The 22,045-nt window shown below is 27.2% G+C and overlaps 4 protein-coding genes across 4 annotated transcripts; 3 read left to right on the top strand and 1 right to left on the bottom strand.

Moving 5' to 3' along the window:
- Positions 1–741: 741 nt before the first annotated feature.
- LOC132930218 (death-associated protein 1) lies at positions 742–2,307 on the top strand. Its single transcript, XM_060995962.1, has 3 exons — positions 742–1,160; positions 1,243–1,348; positions 1,732–2,307. The coding sequence occupies exons 1-3, from the start codon at positions 1,118–1,120 to the stop codon at positions 1,877–1,879; spliced, it is 297 nt and encodes a 98-aa protein (XP_060851945.1). The 5' UTR covers positions 742–1,117; the 3' UTR covers positions 1,880–2,307.
- A 3,103-nt stretch (positions 2,308–5,410) lies between these two features.
- On the top strand, positions 5,411–7,160 carry LOC132930396 (derlin-1). Its single transcript, XM_060996247.1, has 7 exons — positions 5,411–5,590; positions 5,735–5,887; positions 5,997–6,108; positions 6,199–6,290; positions 6,359–6,507; positions 6,630–6,740; positions 6,834–7,160. Exons 2-7 carry the CDS (start codon positions 5,735–5,737, stop codon positions 7,000–7,002), a joined length of 786 nt encoding a protein of 261 aa, XP_060852230.1. The 5' UTR covers positions 5,411–5,590; the 3' UTR covers positions 7,003–7,160.
- Positions 7,161–11,377: 4,217 nt separating this feature from the next.
- Positions 11,378–15,318, top strand: LOC132930619 (borealin-like). The gene is made up of 7 exons (XM_060996581.1): positions 11,378–11,601; positions 11,735–11,977; positions 12,043–12,164; positions 12,303–12,420; positions 13,215–13,330; positions 14,363–14,557; positions 14,624–15,318. The coding sequence occupies exons 2-7, from the start codon at positions 11,851–11,853 to the stop codon at positions 14,750–14,752; spliced, it is 807 nt and encodes a 268-aa protein (XP_060852564.1). The 5' UTR covers positions 11,378–11,601; positions 11,735–11,850; the 3' UTR covers positions 14,753–15,318.
- Positions 15,319–16,866: 1,548 nt separating this feature from the next.
- On the bottom strand, positions 16,867–21,649 carry LOC132929952 (nuclear pore complex protein Nup93-like). Its single transcript, XM_060995604.1, has 3 exons — positions 21,387–21,649; positions 20,892–20,973; positions 16,867–19,909 (listed from the first exon to the last, which is right to left on the bottom strand). Exon 3 carries the CDS (start codon positions 19,896–19,898, stop codon positions 17,367–17,369), a length of 2,532 nt encoding a protein of 843 aa, XP_060851587.1. The 5' UTR covers positions 19,899–19,909; positions 20,892–20,973; positions 21,387–21,649; the 3' UTR covers positions 16,867–17,366.
- Positions 21,650–22,045: the final 396 nt, after the last annotated feature.

Raw genomic sequence — 22,045 nt, forward strand, 5'->3', positions numbered from 1 at the left:
ATATATGTTGACCTAACTGTTGTAAATATGCTGGTTTTTTATTTTAAATAAATGGCTTGATATTCAATTATACGATTACAGAAAAAAATTATACTACATTTATTTTAAATGTATACTTGTATATGAAAATTATTGACCGTCTGTCGACATATACTATATTTTAATTAATACAAACCTATTTTATGGCTTAATTTTATAATATTTAATGTTAATATAATAAATAGAAACATTAATCAAAATGTATTACATACTGGAACATTTCATCTATTATATATTGATGAAAACTAAAAAGTACTTTTACAAAGATAGTGTTATTGACGAATGACGAATCGTTTTAAATCCAGGCTGTATATATAGTGTATATTATAGCATAAAATAATATTAATATGAGTAATATTTTATGATGGTTTATATTATTTCACTGACTCGGGGATAGCTTCCAAGCGATTAAAATTTCTCTTTTTCATTTGAAAGTTACTAATAATTACCTATATACACCTGCAGGTACCTATTACTAGTATTACTACTGTTCTTATAGTTCTATACTAATACTATTAGGTACTTATAATATTATCTATTAGCTGAAGCGTTACCGTGGCCGGCGGGCGAAACGGCGACATTTCGTCGGAACGACTGTTCATCCCCGGTCCAGCGGTATAATCAGCTGACTGCCGAAGCAGCAGCTGTAGGCTTGATCAGCTGCAGCAGTCCGGCAGGCATGCCTCAAAAAGTAAACACTAAAACTAAACACAACGCGACGCGACACAACTGCAGTCAACAACACCAACACGACCTCGATCACGTCTACCCGGTACATAACAAATTATTGTACTATATTATTGTTGTCAAGTTGTTTGTTGTTGTTGTTATTATTGCGTTGTTGCTGCCATCGACCATTGCGATTGCTTTGACGTCCGGGTCCCCGACACTCCGTCAGTCCGTTTCCACCAGTTAGTAACCTCAGTTCTATAATCTGCACGTTCACCAGTCATCACTCAATTTCCGACCGCGTTAAATACTCGAGTAGTACACGCCATCACTTTGTCCAACGCGTTCAGTCGCCGACAATAATTGTCCGTAAATTGTTACTGCTGAACATAACTTATTTCCTGTCGCCATGGAAGACGAATCCAAACTCAAAGCCGGACATGCCCAAGCAGGTAATTATTATAGAACGCGTCCTGTCCACGTGTCTCTCGTTTCATGCGTTTTCATAAATTCCGTTTTTGCTATTTTTCGCAGTAAAAGCCGGAGGCATGCGCATCGTGCAGCACAAGAACGTCAATTCGAACGCCGACAAGAACTCCGCCGCCGATGAAGCCAACTCGGTGTTGAAAGTCTCGACAAGGTAAAAACCGTAGTGATAAATTTTTGGTCGGAAAGAGTTATACAAAAAAAAACAGACTAATAGATAATTTTTAATAATACCTACTTATCTATTTACGCCTTTTACGATTGCAATTTTATGAGTGTTATGACATATTATATTGTGATTGTTTAATTGTCTTCAAACAGTAAGCGTTAAGCGTGTTTGGACACGTTTAAGATATTTTTTATTTTTTTCTTAAATAATAAACTTGTCTACGTCGTAATTTAAAAATAACCATTAACAACGAATAATATATAATCAAAACGACGTGGTTTTACTATTTTGCTCTATATTAATATTTTTTTCGATATCCATGCTAACTTAGTTTTCTTATTCGTTATTTTTATCCATGCTCGTTGCAGTCCGCCCAAGCAGTCGGTGGTGCCGGTGCACGCTCACAACGATTATCCAACTCAGGCAGTCCAGAAGACTCATGACAAGCCGATGCCCAGCCATGAGATGAGACAGCACACGAGCACGAAACCGACCATCCACCAGCCACGCAAATGAACGCGATCTCCGCAGCGTCTACACGCACACAAGACTGGGTTCGGGGATATACGTCATTCGACGTGTTCCCGGATTATTCTTATTCTTTATTAAATATTATTACAACTCTAAGCACATTCGAAACTAAATCGATTTTTATCCATAAGGCTTAAGTTTTTGCATTTATATTATAATAAATAATTTTTCATCTTCTCCTCCTACCTATGACATTTCTCATCTTATCCATTCCGTTACAATATAATATTATTTTATATCTATTTTTATATATGAATAACCGTTATTGTATTTTGGAATGTTTATTTGGCGTCGTGTTCGGAAATTAATGGGCTATATACGGATTGCGATTACGTTTCAAATAATTAAATCCAGATAATAAATCGATAAATTATATTTTTCTTATGAATAAAGTATTTTTTTTTTCTTTGGAATTCGTTTTGGTTTATTTTATTTTATAGCTATCTTACTATTTAATTGGTTTTTGTCGGTTGTTGGAAAAAGGAAAACTATTATAGTAGTGTAAAATGTATGTTATTACAAAAATCGTAAAAATGTGCGACAGCCGCCGTACTACAAAATGGCGTTCAACAGGTCACGAGCCATAGGAACACGTAACGAGTAAACGACGGACCTTGTCAACCCCTCTACTGAGTCGATCTACGATTCTAAATTTGTAACGGTGGGTACCTATACCTATTAAACTTAAATTTTGTGAGCGCCTAATGACTCAAAACATTAAAAAAGATGAAAGTACGATCTTTAATCGTCATGTTATTACAGTTGTATAATAATGATGGTAATATATTATAGTATAATTATTTTACCAACATAAATTATAATGTAATGACGCAGCGTTATAGTTGTTGTTCTGGCGTAGCGGCTACGCCGTGTGTATTATTATTATATAATATTCAGATATAAATGTTCTGATTTAATATTATGAAAACAAATGCATAACTACAATACAATCGGAAAACTGAGGTCATAATATTTATACAAACAAATTAGAAAAATATGAAATCCAGAAATCGGTTGCGGATAAAACTTTTAGTCCGAGTAAAATAGTTTAAAAATCTTAGTTGAGTTCGCTATGTATAGTAATTAGTAGATATCGAATGTACCCTATAAATGAGTAGGTAAATCGGAAGTGCTAAATCATTCGAAAAACGATTCTGAGCGATGACGATGTGTCAGCCTTTATTTCTAAAGGTGTTTTATAATATATTTAAATTACATGTATAAACTATAAGTAATTTAAGTAATTAATTTTTCTATCAGTATATTCAATATTGTTACCTTATTGGTTGAACCTTTAATTTTTTTTTTTTTTAAATCATCGCATATTATATCATTTTAACCGAAAACAAAAATGTTACCCCCATCCAAAATTCTGGAAACAGTATAAGTACCTGTTCAACTTTCATGTGATTTAGAAAATGTGAAATTATTTTTAGAAACTCGTGTATTTGGTGTATCTATGGGTGTATCCTAGTAAGAGGTAATAACTAGTTTTATGATTTTGATTTATAATTATTATTTTAGTAGTAACACTAACGCGTACAACTTTGTGTGTGATATCAAATTTTATCCACGTGATTGCATGTTGCCTGTTTATTTCGTATTCTATAAGCTGAAATTGTTATAATTATTATAATATAATACTATAATTTATATCAACTGGTTCAACCACCACAACGTCTGCAACCATATAAACTAATTAGTATTTTTAAAGTGAAAATAAAATCATTATATTTTTAAGGGACTATTTTATATTTAAAAATAATTTAGTATAGGTACATTAACTTTAATTGTAAATATTTTACTTATTTAATACAAAAAACCAAATTATTTAATTTTGTTAGAATGTTATAACCAGGGCTCGGGACTAATAGCACTTAAAATAATTAAAATAAGCGCTTAAAAACAACATTATAAGCACTCAAATTCAGTCAAATAAACATTTAAAAAACTTAAATTTGAGCAAAATATTTAATAAAAAAAAAAACTATCTTTTTACACGATAAGTAGGTACTAGACCTAATTTGTAACTATGCTAAAATTAATATATAACAACAAATATTTAAACAAAATGACTAAAAAAATCAATAAATCTTTATATTATAAAAAAATCAAACTTCGCTTTCAAGACATTTTACCTTATTGTTTATACATTTTCCTAGGGATTTTCTAAAAAAAATTTAGAAAAACTGGTCAAAAAAGCAAAAATAATCAAAAATGAAAAATTGACGAAAAAAGCAAAAAAAAGCACTTTCAAATTTCATAATTGAACGTATTGTAACATGACATACACTTCCATAGCACTCTGCAGCTACATTTTAAGTCAATCCATAACAATAGTCAATAAGCAAATAATTTAAGTCCCGAGCCCTGGTTATAACTTATAATAATATAATATTGTATCCAACTAACCATGAATCAAGATAGACGCTGATTAAAATAACTTTTAGGTAATACTGATATAGTTAATAAAAAAATATATATAGGTATAATACGTTATAAATTTATAATATATTTTTTTATCATTCTACGATATTTAACGAATACTTATAGGTAACAAAACAATATTGCTTAATAGTTGTGCCATAATGTGATGTAAAAAATCTGGATTAATGGATATCTGGAAGATCCAAAATTTAAAATCTAAATTATCCTAAAAATTCAAATTTTCACATTTAAATAAGGTTAAATTTACATTGCAAAAACGTATTAAAGTCGATTACCTATGTTTGAGATAATATAATATTATCGTCGACAAATAGATAATTGCATAAGATAAAATTATATAACTTTACTAATATTCTTGAACAAAACAATTATTTCTAAATTTAAAGTCTTACTGACTTAAATAAAGCACAGTCTAAAACCTATAAATTAAATAACAAATACATAAATTTAAAATAATTAACCAACAAATTTAAAATATTCGGATAATTCGGATTTTATCCGTTATATGATTCGGATTTGGATATTCCGATTATGTATGGCGAATACTGAATATAGTATTATTGATATTAGTAACCACAATACCCCCTTTGTAATATTATTGAAAAATGGGAAATTTTTAATGTATGAGACCATGAGCCACAAAGGACAACAATTAAGTATTGGATCGCTAATATAGATGATGGAGCGAAAAATGCGACGGAGAATTCCGGATGTAAGTATAGGCCAATAGGCCATGAATTAATAGATTAATCTTAATTTATGATGTTTATGCGTTATGCATAAAGTTCCAGGCGTTCCAGCCTTTCAAAAAATTATCATCCTAAGCGACCTAAGCGGCTAAGCATAAACCTATTAACTTAATAGTTATTAATCGTAGGTTTAATTTACAGAATTGGGAGAGTTGTATATTAGAACAAAAGTATTTTGGGAGAACTTTTCCACTACCGTATTCACTATCGAGAACTACTTGCCAGTTGGTGTGAAATGTGAATACACGAGCAACAACTCTATTACTTGTACATACGTGTTCTTTTTGCGTTATCACTTTTTATTATCAACGAATTCTCTTTATAGGTAGTTCATTTTCATTAATCATTAATAAATGATATTATTTGAAATAGTAATTTATTAGTATTGAGTGTTGTGGTTCCATCCGTCAATTATTATTTCGATCGAGTATAATGTTAAATACTTTATAGTGGATCAATTTTTCTTAAGCATTAATTCACTGCCGCTCACGATAACGTGGTAAGAAATAACATAAATTAGCATTATAGTTTCGTTATGTTCAGTCTTCAGTCGATGAAAAGTGTTTTTTGTTTAGCATCAACAATATTGTTACAATTGCGATAAATATTTACCATTTGTTATGATTATTTTATTTGCTTACAGATGGCCGAACTTCCAGATTGGTTTACATCCATACCTTATTTCACCAAACGATGGCTTGCCCTGACTGCTATTTTGACTTTGGCTGGGCGGTTTGGCATTCTGAATCCTTTCAACTTTATGTTGTTTTATGAACCATTTATCAAAAAATTTGAGGTAAGTTATTAAAGACCCATTATTAATTGGTTTTATACAGTTTCTATACCACAGCGTAGAAAAATTCTAAATTCTGTTTGTACTAATATTTATTACTCTTGTGAAATAGATTTGGAGAGCAGCTACTGCTTTGTTAATGTACCCATTATCACCTGGAAATGGATTTCATTTCTTAGTCAATTGTTATTTTCTATATAGTTATTCAATAAGATTGGAAACGGGTCAGTAATTTATGCATTATATTTTTATTAATATGATATTATGTTGACCGATTTTAGTGATTCTAAATTTGTACTTTTATAATAATATAGACTCATTTAGTGGAAGACCTGCTGATTACTTTTTCTTACTTATATTTAATTGGATATGTTGTGTCATTATTGGACTCCTGGCAAATATACCGGTAAATAATTTATTTTGCATTTTATTTTTGAAATTAATAAATTTAATTTTAACAAAATCATTTTACAGGTTCTTATGGATCCTATGGTATTAAGTATATTATACGTATGGTGCCAACTAAACAAAGATGTAATTGTTAGTTTTTGGTTTGGAACCCGTTTTAAAGCCATGTATTTACCATGGGTATTATTTGGGTTCAACTTGATCATATCTGGAGGGTAAATATAATTTTATTAAAAAATTAATGAATAGTACAATACTATAATCTAGTATATTATATTACTTTCTATTTAGTTATAATAATAAAAAATATCTAAAATTGTTAAATTTTATTTCTCAGAGGACTTCAGGAATTAGTCGGAATTATTGTGGGCCATATATATTTTTTCCTTATGTTCAAATACCCACAAGAAATGGGCGGACCACAGCTTATACAAACACCTCAAATATTGTAAGTGATCTTAATCACCTTAATTGTTAATAAGACACATTTTGAGAAGTAACCATATAGTTTTTTTTTATCTCATTTGTATTGTTCTTTTAGTTACAAATTTTTTCCTAATCAAAGAACAGTTCATGGTTTTGGTCAACCACCAACTAGAGCAGCACCAACTGCAGCCCCAGCAGCAGGAAACCAACAACAAGGTGAGGGAGGATTAAACTTTCGTCGTCACGATTGGGGCAGAGGTTATGTTCTAGGACAACAACAATAAACTAAGTCTGATTAACAATATTTTGTACTTTAAACATTTATTTTATTTATTACAAATATTTAAGTAAATGTATATTGTGTTTTATTTAAGTAGGTGGTTGTCCTGACCTGTGTTAAATTTTACAGGAATAATTTATTATTAAATATACATATACGAAAGTTAATGTTATTATTTAAAAAGACCTATTTAACTATTTAAGTACAATTTATAAGTATTTAAATCATAAATCTTGAATCAAAATTAACCAAAATACAAACATAAAAAGTTCTAAAGTAAGGTTTAACTTTTGTGCGTGTTAGTCGTTGGTGTGTTATATTTATCTGGAGAATGGCGATATTAAATTTGTAAGTGGAATGAACTATTGATTGTTACATTTTTAAAATAATTTCTAAATAATCTAATAATCAATAAAATTAAATAAGAGTAATCTGTTACCATACATTAGTAATACCGTTATTTAATTCTATTTAACAAAATGTATAATAAACTACAGTTATAAATTATTTGAATATATCTTATATTTTTTTAACAAAATGTTCATCATAAAAATTAATAATGTGAGCCATTTAGTTTAAATATAAATTGATATCTAATATATTCTCTAAATTAATTATAAATATTTTTGATTATTATGATTATTTAATATTTATGGTAGTAGAATTAATCTATACTTAAATAATAATTGATTATGAAATTTAATTATCACCTATAATAGCGCAATACGTTATTATATCCAAAAAAACCTCTTTAAGTTGGGTTCAAGTAATATTTATTTGTTTTTTATTTACATAATACAATTTTTAATACTATGTTCTGAATTATGATGTTATTAGTTATTACTTATTAGCCATTAGTCTATTACTGTTACATTTTTGTCAAATTAATAAAATAATATTAAATTACATATTGTAAATGCACATAATACATTTTTGGTAAATAATATTGTGCTGGTAGAAAGTATACATGATTTTTATTAAATTAGTATGTTTCTTAAAATAAATAACAACACTTTGCACTTTTTAAGTTTTTATAAAAATGTTAGAAACCCTTTTTTCAAAAATATACATTAGTTATTTTACAATTGAGTTAGTCTATCTAACTTTATAGCTATCTTTTAGATATTTTGATGCCTATAATTAATACTTAAAAATGAATAATACAACCAATATTATAGCATTATGCGAGTATAAAATAATATCGAAGACATGAAATTTATGTATCAAGACTTGAGTTCATTTTAGATGTAAGAGATGATTTATATTTTGATTATATAAACGTTAACGGGCTTATAGGGAACAAATTTAAAAATCTTAACTCACATAGTCATTGAATTCATATTAAGTAAATTAGCCATTAGGCATTTATTTTGACTCACAATTCTAATTTAAAGTTATATTCGTAAAACATCATCTCTTTTAATTTGGTTAGTACTCAGTAACAGGAGATGGTTTTTGGGAAAAATCATGTAATTTTTACAGTTGATGAAAACTAACCAGGAAGTAATTGTAATTGTTATTAGCATTCTACTTTTTAATGATGCTAGTATAAAAATTTAGTATTCTCATTGAATCTAAAAAAGGATACATAAAAGTATCCAATTTCATAATATTTTATTTTCTTTGGTGTTTTTATAAGGTTTGATTTGCATATTTCTTGTACAATATTTTATGTGGCTCGTTCAAATCTTTGGTTATAGCAATAAATAATAATTGAAGCAGTTGACATTTTCTTCAATTTATTCTGTGAAGCATTAAATTAATTAAAAAGGTTTTGAGTATGTGATAAATACCTCAATTAATTAATTTTCACTAATTTTTTAATATGTAAATTTAGTTATGTAAACAACAAATTACCTTTTTCTTTAAATTGGCTTAAGTGATGGAGATATATATTTTTTGTAATTTTACCAGAAATTATTTTTAATTTCTTTAATCTAAAGTTCCCAAATAATCGTTTACAATTTAAACTTCTTTTTCTGCTGGGAGAAAATAATCCATAGACAGCCTAACTGATGGCATACTTCATTAGAATTTAGTCAAGTATTATCATCTTCAATACCTGAAAATAACACAATAAATATTTTATATTACTTATGTTCTAATTTTAATATTTATGGATTAGATATTTACAAGCTGGAAAAGGTTTTATTGCCTTTGGACTACCAACAGAAATATTTAAATTTCCTTATTGCTGTTTTTATATTTGAAGTATTAAATGGATATTTGAAGTTAATCATTTTCAATAATTTATCTTAGTATTAGAGAAATGCATTTTTAAATCAGATGATATTACAATTTTTAAATATCACAGCTTTTATTTCATTAAAATGCCCATGTTTTATTAAGAATTATGTAACTACTGTTTCACACATTTTAAATTTATCAATAAATCATTGAATGAATTAATCATATATTCCTAAAGTCAATAGAATTACATTAACAATAATGAATTATTCAGATAATTTATTATACTATTATTATTTTTTACATAATATTGTTCAAATATAATATACTTTATGTACGCCTACATAGGCGTGTTCAGATTTTTTTGGCCGAAGGGGCACAACAATTTTTTGGGAGCCATAGCCAGTTGAAACATTGACAAGTTAAAACATCGACAAGTACAAAATGTCGACCGGTCATTATATCGACAAATTAAATCAAATCAAATAATTATTATTTTATTTAATTTAAATAAATAAATAAATAAAATAATTATATGACATATATAAATAAAATAATATATAGGATAGTGAATTTATGCCTATAAGTTTGGATAACTATATAATAAACTGCAATGTCTGCAATACGCATAGTAGATAGCATTTTTCCGATAATAATTGTCAGTTAAATATAGATATACTATATATCTAATGAAATATTATATTTTAATTCGATTAAATTATTTACAGTAATATTGAACAGTAAGTGTTCCAAGTCGATGTTTTGTAAATGTTGACATATTTTTGTAATACATGAAATACTCAAAATAAAATTATATATTTAAAAATAATTATTTAATAAATACTTATATATAGGTAATAAATTATAAAAATAATTACTTTATACACATATAGGTTGTTGACCCGTTTGATCACTGTTTCTTAAATTAACAGTAGGCTCTGCGAGGTACATAAATACTCGTACTTGCGCGTTAGTCGTTTTAAATCGAAATGATTTGATTTAACTATACGGCCGCATACTCGCATGGGAATTACTTTTTATTTTATCGTTATATTTGTTTACTAAATCTAAAAGAATACCGTTCACTTTATCTCAACGTAAAATTATAAAATTAAATTTTTTTTTTGATATTTTTTATTTGTCGATATTGTAATTTGTCGAAATTTTGTACTTGTCATTAAAATGATCCGTCGACATTTTATACTTGTCGATGTTTCAACTGTCGACATTTTAACTTGTCGATATTTTGATAGTTGACGTTTCGTACCAGACTCCAATTGTTTAAATCGTGAGATCTACTTTTTTTAGACATGAAGAAACATTTATTTTTTATGTTACAAGGTTAAAAAAATACAAAATATATAACAAATAATCAAAATCTACAGGTAGGTACAAAGTACTGCAGTAGGGTAAACACAGCACGACTTTTCTTTTATCTGGGCAATGGGCATGTTTTTGTTGAAGGCACAGTCCGCCGAGTGGGCCAGTGCCCACCTTGCCCCTCCTGTAAATACGCCTATGTACGCCTATAAACAATTATTAATAGACTTAGAAAATTGGTGGTACCTACTACTTATCATATCAAGGTTCTTTTTTAATATTTTTATAACTATAAAATACATTAAACATTTTCATGATTCCACGGATAAAAATATCTACGAGTTATTTGGACCAAAGTGCTATTCTCATAAATATGATGCGAGAAATTATGGTTTACAATTTACTTTATTAATTATTTGTATCTATTCATTTCTAAGTATTTAAATTTTTGGTAATGCAAATAAAGAGTTTATTTTTTCAGATTTACAACTTAGGAATTTTAAAATGCACCAAAAATTAACCATTTTAATTAATATATTACTTATGTGTATAATATTTTAAAACACAATTATACAGAGCACATTTTTCTCACTCAATTTAGAAAAATGTTTATTATAATGTTTATATTCAGGACTGACAGGACACAGTTATCAGGTTATTGCAGAATATAACATTAAACATATTTTACATATTTATTTATAGCATATTTTGTAAAATCTATTTTAAATTTTAAATAAAATATAACCGCGAAAAGAACCAGTTTCATCTAGATAGCGCTAACGCGGCCAAAATATTTTTTATGGTCTGGTATAACGGTCATTTACGCAGTGGCATTTCACTGGCAGATGGCGTGATATACCGTTGATCCGTTGCTCTGAATTCTGATTATGAAAATTCAAAATGTCATTATTACCATTGTTGAATACCGAATGTACATTTGTAGTTTATACTGATTAAGGAATATTGAATAGTGTTGTCTAAGTCTAATCGTTGTGTTGTAGTTATTAGTAAATAGTAATGCATTGTGCCTTCTTTACCGCCCACCATCTTTATAGCACCTAGGTCAACTTGTATAATATCGCGACAAAGACTACAGGTTTAGTATATTAACATAGTAAATTAATGCAACACGGCTGACAAGTCACAACCTAATATTTAATTTTAATATTTCACTTATCACACACTAGTTTGGTTAGAAATAATTCAGTGTCAATTTCGCGTTATTCTAGAGTGTTGAAATTGTTCGTCTGAGTGAGCAGTTTGTTAAACGTTTCTATTGCATAAAGTGTGACTACAGTTCAATCTCAAAATAATATTTATTAATTTTGCCATTCATTGATCTAAAATGCCACGTACCAAGAGAAGAACCGTCAAGCGTTCATCTGCCGACATGAACATGACTGCTGTGAATGCAACGATGGCCAACCAATCGAAAAATATGAAAGAAATTTTGACTGAATTTGATTGTGAAAGTAATATAAATTGTGCCTTTTATCAAGTTTGTGTGTTTAACTTATGTTTGTTTTTTGTTTTTCAGAACAAAATATTGAAGATTATTTTTACGATATTTTTGATACTCAAAGAAATTTAATCGAAAATTCATTTTTAATGACCAAAATGAATTTGGGTGACATACTCAATAATAATCTCTATGACACTGTGAGTTTCATAACATTATCAATCAAATCTATTTTATTGTAGAACATATTAAACTTAGATACTTATTGAATTTTAACTATATAGTACAATCAATTGTATTATTTAGAAGTTGGTATTCATCATTTAATTTTATTACAGATTTTTAAGCAGTATCCAATAAAATCTAACAGTGACAGTGGAACTAAAAAAAAAGTAGAACGTCCTTCAAGGCCAGTTACCAAAGCTACAGTAAATAGGACTACCAGACAAAAAAGCAGTAAGTTTTTATTTAGAACTGTAAATACTTTAGAATTTGTTTTTAATTATTCCTTTTCCAATTGAATCCGTGGCGTGTTTAGAATTTATTTAAAGGGGGAGATATGACTAACATTTAATTTTAATCTTCTCTTGTAAATACACCACTTAATTGAATTGATTACAAAGTGGTTTTCATGTATTTTGGTTCTACCCATATCTATTGTCATTAGAAAATACGAGATAAAATATTGTGTTAGATATAACTATTTATTGATGAAGTATCTCCACTGGGAGGTCTCTTCACTATGTTTCTATGATGTGTAAATATTATATCAATTAAGCTTCTTGTTCAATTATTGTACTAGATAGAAAAAAATAATATTGAGTTACATTTAGTAGCAAAAGTCACAAAATAAAATTTGAAAAAAAACAGCAAATTATCAGGTTGCTTGTATCATATTTTATACACAATGATTTGCTGCACTCAGAATTTAAAAACGGTAAATGTAAAGAATTTTTTTTGTCTAGGGGGTGCCACCGCATACTTTGCACACCCTCAGGCTCTGCCTATGGTTGTAGACACATTCAATAAATATATCACAGAATATGGAAATGAATACCCTTAACCGTGTTCATGAAGCCTTCCAGTTTAACAATTTAAGTACTACAAAGTAGTAGGAATGTTTTTTTAAAAAATAAATTAGCAGCTGTAGTACAAAGTAGAGTTTTAACATAATATGTATTACTTGCAAATAAGTTTCAAACATTTTGTCTTAAACTATAATATCTAATTATAAATTGTATTTTTTTCAGCATCTAGTTCTACATCTAAGACTAATGGTTCTGCTACAGTAACAAAACACCGTAGTGCTACACGCAATGGTGATGATAAGCCACTATTAGCAGAAACAATGGAATCTAGATTTAAAGTAATTATAATATACAAAGAGTTCATTTAGATAAATACCTATTTATATAAGTTGCCTTGATGAATCTAAGAATTTATAATACTCTTAGCAGTCTTGTATGAAGTTTTTATAAGATATATAATACTTGTAAATAGGTAAAATTGACTTTTTCCTTTTACCTATATAATGTCCCATTATTCCATTATTATTGTGAATTAATTTTTTTATTAAAGTAAAAATAATATTAATAATTTTAATTTTAATTTTGTTTTATATAAAGAATTGATTAAATAATACATTTTAGAAAATTATATTGTTAATTCGATATTTTTCTTAATACTTTATTTTATGACAATTTTAAAAAGATGTTGTACTGACAAGTGTTATTCATCTTACTACTCTCTACATAACATACTAAAATACATGTTCAGCATTTCCAATTTTCTGTTGTTAGCTTTAATATTAGAGAGACTTGAACTATTATAAAGTTTTGAACATAATCTATGCTTTCTCATTGGTTTTTTCAATATTTTAGTTTTTGTATGTTGTTGTTATGAACATGTAAAATATTAATATTTAAAAATGCCCAAAATTTGCTTTAAAAACTAAAGTATTAAAAAATGATAGAATACAAACAATGTTCTTACCTTTAAGTTTTATAATTGATCAATACACTAATATTAAAGCTTATAACACAAAATTGGGACTGCTGTATAAAAACTAGTATATGTAGTATAATTGTAACAACACATACAAGTAGGACATGTTTTTAAATTTCAAATAAAATATTATTGAGCTAATACTTGAGTTAGGCTGAGAACTTTGAATAATTAAATATGTTTCACAATAACTAATTTTAATTAAGTACCTGTATTATTATAGAACATATTTATAAAAAGAACAGTATAAATTATTAGCCATTTTTTGTATATTGATTCAATTGGTGCAATTTTTAACTTTGGATGTATATTTAGACAGATTTCTTAGTATTTTTTTTTATATATAAAATAATATACTCATTTTTTAAATCTCATTAAAAAAAAACTATTTCAGACTCCAATTAATCGACTACCTGTACCTGCTTCAGCAACAGTTACACCAAAAGTTAATATGCATGAACCAATATCAATGATGCGACGTCCAAACCAAGGAGAGGTTGCACTTTCTATGACTGGAAGTCCACTCATGGTATCATCTGTTTCTAGGGATGATATGGCTACAGTCAGTGTACCATTAGCCAATGGAAATGTAATTACAGTTTAAAACTATAATATTTGACCTAGAAATTGTAAACAAAGTTTTTATTTTTTTTAGATTCTATCGATATTACCTAGAGCTGGTGCTACTATGGACATATCATTTGATGAACAAACTAAAAATGAGTTACTTCTTCTCAAAGGAAACATTGAAGGGCTGTTGAAAATGAATAGAAGAGGTTTGTGAGTACATAACATAGTAAGAATATATATTATATTGGAAAAAACATAGAGGATGAAAACATACAATGTAGTTATTACTATAATAATTACAATTTTTAATATTAATATTAGTAAATGTTTTTAATATTAATGTAAGTTTAATTATTAATATATTAATTTTCTCTACTCAAATAAAAAAAAAAAAAATGATGTTTACTAACAATATGTTAAATATGAAAAACAAATTCACCACAAATGAAGTGAAAAGTGAAGATACATTTTAAATCTTGTAATATTATTACTAACACACTTTCATATTTTCTGTACTGTGTATTTTTTATGTTAAATCTTATTCTTGTGTTTTAATTTTTTTTTTTTTATGCAAAGGTATTTTTGATTATATACACTTGCAAAGTTATATAAAAATATTTTTTTTAGGTTGAGTTAGCTCATTGTAGTAGTAGTTTTAGGTAAGAATTGTATTAATTAAAAAAATGTAGTTTGAAAAGGACTTTGTAAATTTTTTTTATGTAATATATAATGAAATTATAATACAATATAAAGAAATGAGGAAGATGTTTTAAATTTTAATTATGGTTTTATTTTTTTACTTAAAAATTGAAATGTTTTATAAATTATATTGAGAATCCCATCATTACAACCTTAATTCAACATTATACCATATACTTAATATATAACATTAATAATTGTTTTATTATTGTATTTATAGATGCAATTTAGATGAGATGGTATGCTTGTTTAATACTTACCATGTCATTGATTATAATTATAAACAATGGTGAAAAATTATATTATTGTAGTTAATATTATTAATGGTATGGCTGAATTTGTTGATGGTGAGTGAGTAGGAATACAAAAATCTAAAGGTACATTTCATCTATAATATATTAATTCTATGTTTTTATTTTGTCAACCAGATAATTAATAAATATTTAGTTCTCGTAATATAGAATTAAAAAAGGAACATCTTTAAGGCTTTAAGATATTATTTCTGAGGTCTGTAATCTGCTAATAAACATCTGGCTGCAGGAGGTATAAGTTCAATGAGATTAGTGAACAAAGGAAAAGGACAACAGCAAAGGTGTATTTAATTATTTTAAATGTTAATGATATAGATTAAATACATTTCTAGTCATTTGTATGTATCTACAAATGTATATAAAAATAGTTTTATAATTTATCCCCCTAATAATTTTAAATTAGAATTAAATTTAAAAGAGTTCATAATTAATAATTTATTTTGATTTCAATTTTAAACCATTGTATACAAGGTATATTGTATAACATGGAAATATAAAAACTGTTAAATACTATACTAATGTCAATTGGGCCTAAAAAGATTACAGTACTTAGAAAATAAATTTATCTGATTTTGCATTAGGTATATATTATTAAAATACTAAATAATTTAAATTTCAATAGTTTTAAAATGTATAAAAACATATTTGTTTGTTATAATAATTTAGTTGCACAATGAAACTGAATGTCTCAGTATAGGGGCCTTCGGGCGCTTATAAATTCCTCAGCATAAATATTTGTGGGAAAAACCCTCTCTTAATAGGGGACATCAAGTTTGACTGTGCGATCACATTTAAGTTATTCAACACATAAAACATTACATAATTTATTATAGGTTTAAGGCTTAAATTTTATTATGGGGTATAATTATTAATTTGTATTCTGATGGTTATTGAGATTTTGTGTTTTTACTATTTGCTTATTGTAATTATTTAAACTGTATTATTTGTAAAGTTGTAAATACTTAATAACAATAAGTTTACTTAATACATGTTGTCTAACGTTCGACCAACTGTTTATTCAAAACACTTTATTAATCTGAGTATAATTTACATGATATGGTAACATGTCATTGTTATGTTTGATAACTTGTCTATCTTACTAAGCGCATACTTATGTTTTTTCCCAATAAATTGACAATAGATATTTAAACACAGACAGTATTCAGACATCTAGCCATGAACTGTAGTACATAATATAAACTTAGGTAGTTAACTGAAACAAATATAAATTTAATATTGCTTGTGAAGTCGTGAAGACACTCAAAATTTACATCTGTTGATAGAAGTTAAAATTATTTTTAAAATGATATACATAACATAGGCATGTGAGAAAGTTTTATTCATGAAAAATTATTATATTTTATAGTTCTGATATTTACAACACAGTTTAATAAATTGTTTATTCCAAGGTCTTTAAAGTTGTAACAAACCAAATATATCTGTTCTAATAGCTTTGAACATATTTACTATAAAAAGAAAATCTTAACAAAATTCACATTACAATCTTTTAAAATAGGTACTTATATTGGTTATATCATTATCCAAATTAAAACAAAATTGTTCACTATTATAATCAAAAATAACTATAATAACTTTTTTTTTAATATGGTTTCAATAAATATTAAAGAGATTATCAACAATGTAAGAAATTCAGAAATAAACCATTATAATACAATTGTTATCCTTAATAAATAATGAACATGACATATACTATAAAAATTTAAGCTGATAAAAAAATATTTCAGTTTACATATTGTTATAAAAACTCTAATCAAGTAAAAATATATTTTATCATCTAATTACAATTTTTTATAGTTTTCAGCCAAGTTGCATGTTTAATGCATTATTTGAAATATATTCAACCGCATCAAGAGCAATGTGTACAGGTAATTTTGCAGCGAATAAATATATAACTCTAATGGTTTTCTGAAGTTTCCATTTTGTCCATCCAATCTCTTTGGTTTGATCAAAAACATCACTGTTTTCTTCTTCAATTAATGAATCTTCTTCCATAGAGGTATTTTGATATTTTAAAATTTTAGAATGTTCTTTGCATAATACACTAACTAATGACTTAATAAAATTATTTATATTTCTCTGTATAATTTCACCATGATTGACGCAATTATTTAAACATTGTTTTGCATCTTCGTTGTTTAACGGTATTAGACCTGTATCATTGGCCTTTTCGATGGCTGAAAGAAATTCATGTTTAGAAGAATAATAGAAAAATAAATACATGTTACGTAAGACATTAAATGTTGATATGGGACCAATTGGTTCCAATGTACATAATTTTTTATTATTCAACTCTTCCAAATAAGAGTAAATGCGGTCATAAAAGTTTTTATTGACTATATTACACTTGTCATCAATCATAGACCGACCAAAAACATCATAATAATTATAAATAGCAAAACTCAGTATATTATTCATAATACCATATGCAGCCTTATCCGATGCCAAACTATAAAGTTTAAAAGCAACTTCAGGTTTATTTTTCTCAAATGTTAATTCTAGTGTTTTATCTATTATAGGTTTAATAGTGTCAATATCGAAGATATTATGTAAAATACTGTTATCTTTCATATCATCTAAGCACCCAAACATCCAATCACACATGTTCCCATCAAAAGATGTAGCAAGATCTGCAACGCACTTGTGAAACAAGTTTTCAGTTAGAGTTGGACTTTTTACATTTCTTAAGAAATAATAATAATATGTAGCATAGTGAGGATGGTTTGATTTAAACTCGTTGCAAAATAATAAAATCAATCTTGTATAATTCAGACGCACAAACTTTACATCAACATTCTCATTAGACAAAAACGGGGCTTGCAAATATTCAGGAGTGGCTAATAAATGTTTTTCGTTTAATGCGATAGCTATATGCACCGCATGGTTGGAAAACTCGACACTGCGGTATAAAAAGTCTATAGCGCTTTCAAATTGTCCAATCAAAAACAGGAGCTCAAAGTATACATGAGGCTGTTCCTTGTAAGGTTTACCATTGTCTAAAATATATCTTTGTAACGAACAATAATCTAATCCGTTCGAATCTTCCATGTACTTGCTTGCAAAATGTTCAACTAACAACATCCACAGCTTGTCTTCAATTGTCTTGGACACAGCTTTTTTCTCCATGTTGGCTTCCACCATACCCAACAAAGAGAATATTGTTTTCCTGAATGCATTATCATACGCTGGAAGAGTTCTGTAATATTTATTTAGTGTAACACCAATATTGGAAGAAACACGTTCAGTAAAATTTGCTTCTTTCAAGTGAATAAATACATTTAGTAAATCATCTAATGCTAAACCAGATTTTTTAATGAAATAACTAGCAACATCCATTCTTCCACATCTTAAACTGAAGTAAAGCAATGGCCAAATTGATTGTTCGTCAACATGAAAATCATTTTGTTGTGTTGCCGGTCTGCCGGTATTCATAAACACATAAGAACTTATAATAGCCGCCATGTAATTACCATCATTTACAACATTTAAATGTCTTGTTTCTTTTATGAGAAAAGCTTGGTATTTATCTTCTAGATAGCTCTTGGCATTTTTGACAAGTTTTGTTTGATTTTCTTCAGAAAAACGTTCATTAAATGATCCATAAGGCGATTTTTGTGGAATTAAATTGTACATGTACTTAACTACATTCCAAATATGAGCTACTGTTGCATTATTGGCATTATTCCTATGTATGGTTTCCAAGAAATATTCAATTAATTCTTTGTTCGTTTCGCCAAATTCTTTTGCCTTAATGTAGGTTTGAACATCGTTGACAAAAGGAAAATTAGAAGCTGAATCATTAGGATTATTGAGACTAGGATCAAATGTGAAATATGTATTTTTGGTAGTTAATAAGTTCTGGAGACAAAATGATACATCATATGAATCCGAAGCAAATTCATTGTAAACAATACCTTTTTTAATGTTTTTCCAGCTCATTGGAAGATCTTGTAAATAGTTATCAGCATCTTTGTTATCATTTGCTTCTAAATTATTGATGTAGTCTTCAATGTGTCTTCCCATTAAGGATTCTACACTACTGGAATAGTCCATTACTGGTTTAGAATCACACGGTGTGATAGCATTGTCTCGATATGCACATAATTTTTTAAGAACATTAGAATAGCCACAAAGATCTAAACCACGATTTGCTAGAAATTCTTTTGCACATTGTTCATCATTCCCTCTATTTGATTGTTTCGGAGCATGGTCAGCATTTCGGCATAGTTGACGTAATGATTTATGTATTTTGGATACTGGCTTAAATGTATCGGTATCCTTGCAAAGTTTTTGCCCTTGCAACAGTAGATATTCTAGATCAGAAGTGGCCATATTTTCAATTTCTAAAAAATAAAGAAAAATTTGTAAATAAAATAATATTATTTTATAAATCTAACATCAATAAGTAACAGATATAGTTTGTAAAATGTAGTTCTAATAATTTTTATGTTAGGTATTTAAGCCAATAATTTTAGTTTTAATTTGTACAATAATATATTATTTATGTAACTACATTTATGGTTTATTTTAATTATAATCGTGTAGCCTTTAAAAATTTTCAATTAAAGAGTACCTAATAATTACCTAGAGTATAATCATAATATAATATGAAAATTTTATTAAGTTATTATTAGGACTCTAATTTGTATGTAATAAAAGCTATATGATAAAAAATGGTCAAATATTAATTAAATCAAATTTTAATATTTAAAAGTAATAAATGGTCATTGTCAATAATTTACTTAAAATATTTGGTCATGCCTGGTGGTTAAACTACAATATTATTTTGTAATATTGATAAAAATCCTATAATAAAATAGCCTCCTAATCTTAATTTTCAATCCATTTTTATATTTTGTTTCTCTTGTGAATCTATTTGCTTATTGTATATTATACATAGATTTTTTTATTTTTAGAAATTATAAATGTTATATTTTAACGAAAAAAAAGTTATCTTACAAGATAACAAAATATAGATTAAAAATAGAAATATAATAAATTTGCAAAAAATGAACAAAAACTAAAATGTTTAACTCTTATATGCCAAATTAATATTTTGGATATACAAAATGTTATCTAATTAATTTAAATATACTGGTATAAATGTTTTTAATCCTATTATCTTGAGAAACAAGTTACATAAACTGCTTGCTGAACTTAATTTTATATTTGTAAATTATAATTGGCTTTACTGTGATATAAGTACAGCAACTAAACTTTGTTTTATAACAAGATTTTTTGGTGATTTCTAAAAATACATAACTATTATTTTTACCAATTTAAAGTTATGATTAAATTAAGTGATGAATAGTATAGTATACTTACTTATTATTATTGTTTTCGTTTTGTTATTGATCTAAATATTTGAGCAACTTAATTGATCGGATGAATATTCAATTTCATTTTTCTAAAAATAATAGTATTAGATTAACATTGATTATGTTATGATTTATGTTTAGCGAAATATATTTTAATTTTATTGCAAGAGATTCTACAAGGGAAAATTTAACTGGAATAAGTATTGAATAATTATTAAATAAAATTAAATAATAATAAGACATACTGACAAAATATAATGTGTATATTAATACTAATTACAAATTTTTTATCATTGTTTGTGGGTAGGTAATTTATTTGAAAATGCATAGAATATATTTTCTTTTCTACAATGTTTTGTATGTTATAAGAGTTGCTTATAATCAATTGGCCAGGAGCCGTGATGTTATCAACAAGAGTTGTATCGCAAATTCGCAAATAAAATTCTAAGTCCCGCAAAAATCAAAGCGTAACCCTTGAGTATACCCAATATCAAATTTTTACCTTCAAATCGCAATACAAAACATTCAATGTGAACGTTTTTCTTCGTAAGTCGTAAACCAACGATGGGTTGAAAACGCGTAATATTTAAACGGGTAACTGTGGTTGATCGTATGCAGACGACCAAATAAAACAACCGACAACAAAAATAACGTAAAACGTTGTTCGAACGTTGCTCGAAGCTCGAAGATTCAAAATTATTTACGTTCACGGTTTTTAAATTTTTATCAACAGCAGCAACTTGCAGATGACCGATAGTCCGATACAAAAGCCGCGTGTGAATGATAATGGCAAACGCGCAGTGTTGGCCATAACATGACGACAAAAATATTGTACGTCATCTCGAACCTTACTCGGGGCAGTTTATTTTTTGGGGCTTAGATATTATGTTATTCAGTGGCGGCATGAACTTTTTTGCTACGAAGCAACTACCAATAAATACCCACTCACCATTTTTTTTTCACGATTTATCAATAATATAACGTAGGTCCTAATATTTATATCGTTAAGTCTGACTATATGGGAGTACAAATTATAGACAAGTCTAGCTGTCTAGGTCTTGAACTCTGGAGTTTAGAGTAATTGGGATACTCATCCCCATTTTCGCATGATGCGACTACCACTGAAACATACTTATTATATCAATATATATATAGTATTAG

This window comes from Rhopalosiphum padi, chromosome 4 (assembly GCF_020882245.1).
Source record: "Rhopalosiphum padi isolate XX-2018 chromosome 4, ASM2088224v1, whole genome shotgun sequence".
In the NCBI taxonomy this organism is placed as follows: Eukaryota; Metazoa; Arthropoda; class Insecta; order Hemiptera; family Aphididae; genus Rhopalosiphum; species Rhopalosiphum padi.

What these genes read in the sequence shown, in the direction of transcription:
- LOC132930218 (XM_060995962.1), top strand. Translation starts at nt 1,118, where the DNA reads ATGGAAGACGAATCCAAACTCAAAGCCGGACATGCCCAAGCAG. An exon ending in AGCCGGACATGCCCAAGCAG is followed by an intron (nt 1,161 to 1,242) that starts GTAATTATTATA and finishes TATTTTTCGCAG; the next exon opens with TAAAAGCCGGAGGCATGCGC. An exon ending in GTGTTGAAAGTCTCGACAAG is followed by an intron (nt 1,349 to 1,731) that starts GTAAAAACCGTA and finishes TGCTCGTTGCAG; the next exon opens with TCCGCCCAAGCAGTCGGTGG.
- LOC132930396 (XM_060996247.1), top strand. Translation starts at nt 5,735, where the DNA reads ATGGCCGAACTTCCAGATTGGTTTACATCCATACCTTATTTCACCAAA. An exon ending in CATTTATCAAAAAATTTGAG is followed by an intron (nt 5,888 to 5,996) that starts GTAAGTTATTAA and finishes CTTGTGAAATAG; the next exon opens with ATTTGGAGAGCAGCTACTGC. An exon ending in ATACAAACACCTCAAATATT is followed by an intron (nt 6,741 to 6,833) that starts GTAAGTGATCTT and finishes TTGTTCTTTTAG; the next exon opens with TTACAAATTTTTTCCTAATC.
- LOC132930619 (XM_060996581.1), top strand. Translation starts at nt 11,851, where the DNA reads ATGCCACGTACCAAGAGAAGAACCGTCAAGCGTTCATCTGCCGACATG. An exon ending in GACTACCAGACAAAAAAGCA is followed by an intron (nt 12,421 to 13,214) that starts GTAAGTTTTTAT and finishes TATTTTTTTCAG; the next exon opens with CATCTAGTTCTACATCTAAG. An exon ending in TACCATTAGCCAATGGAAAT is followed by an intron (nt 14,558 to 14,623) that starts GTAATTACAGTT and finishes TATTTTTTTTAG; the next exon opens with ATTCTATCGATATTACCTAG.
- LOC132929952 (XM_060995604.1), bottom strand. Translation starts at nt 19,898, where the DNA reads ATGGCCACTTCTGATCTAGAATATCTACTGTTGCAAGGGCAAAAACTT.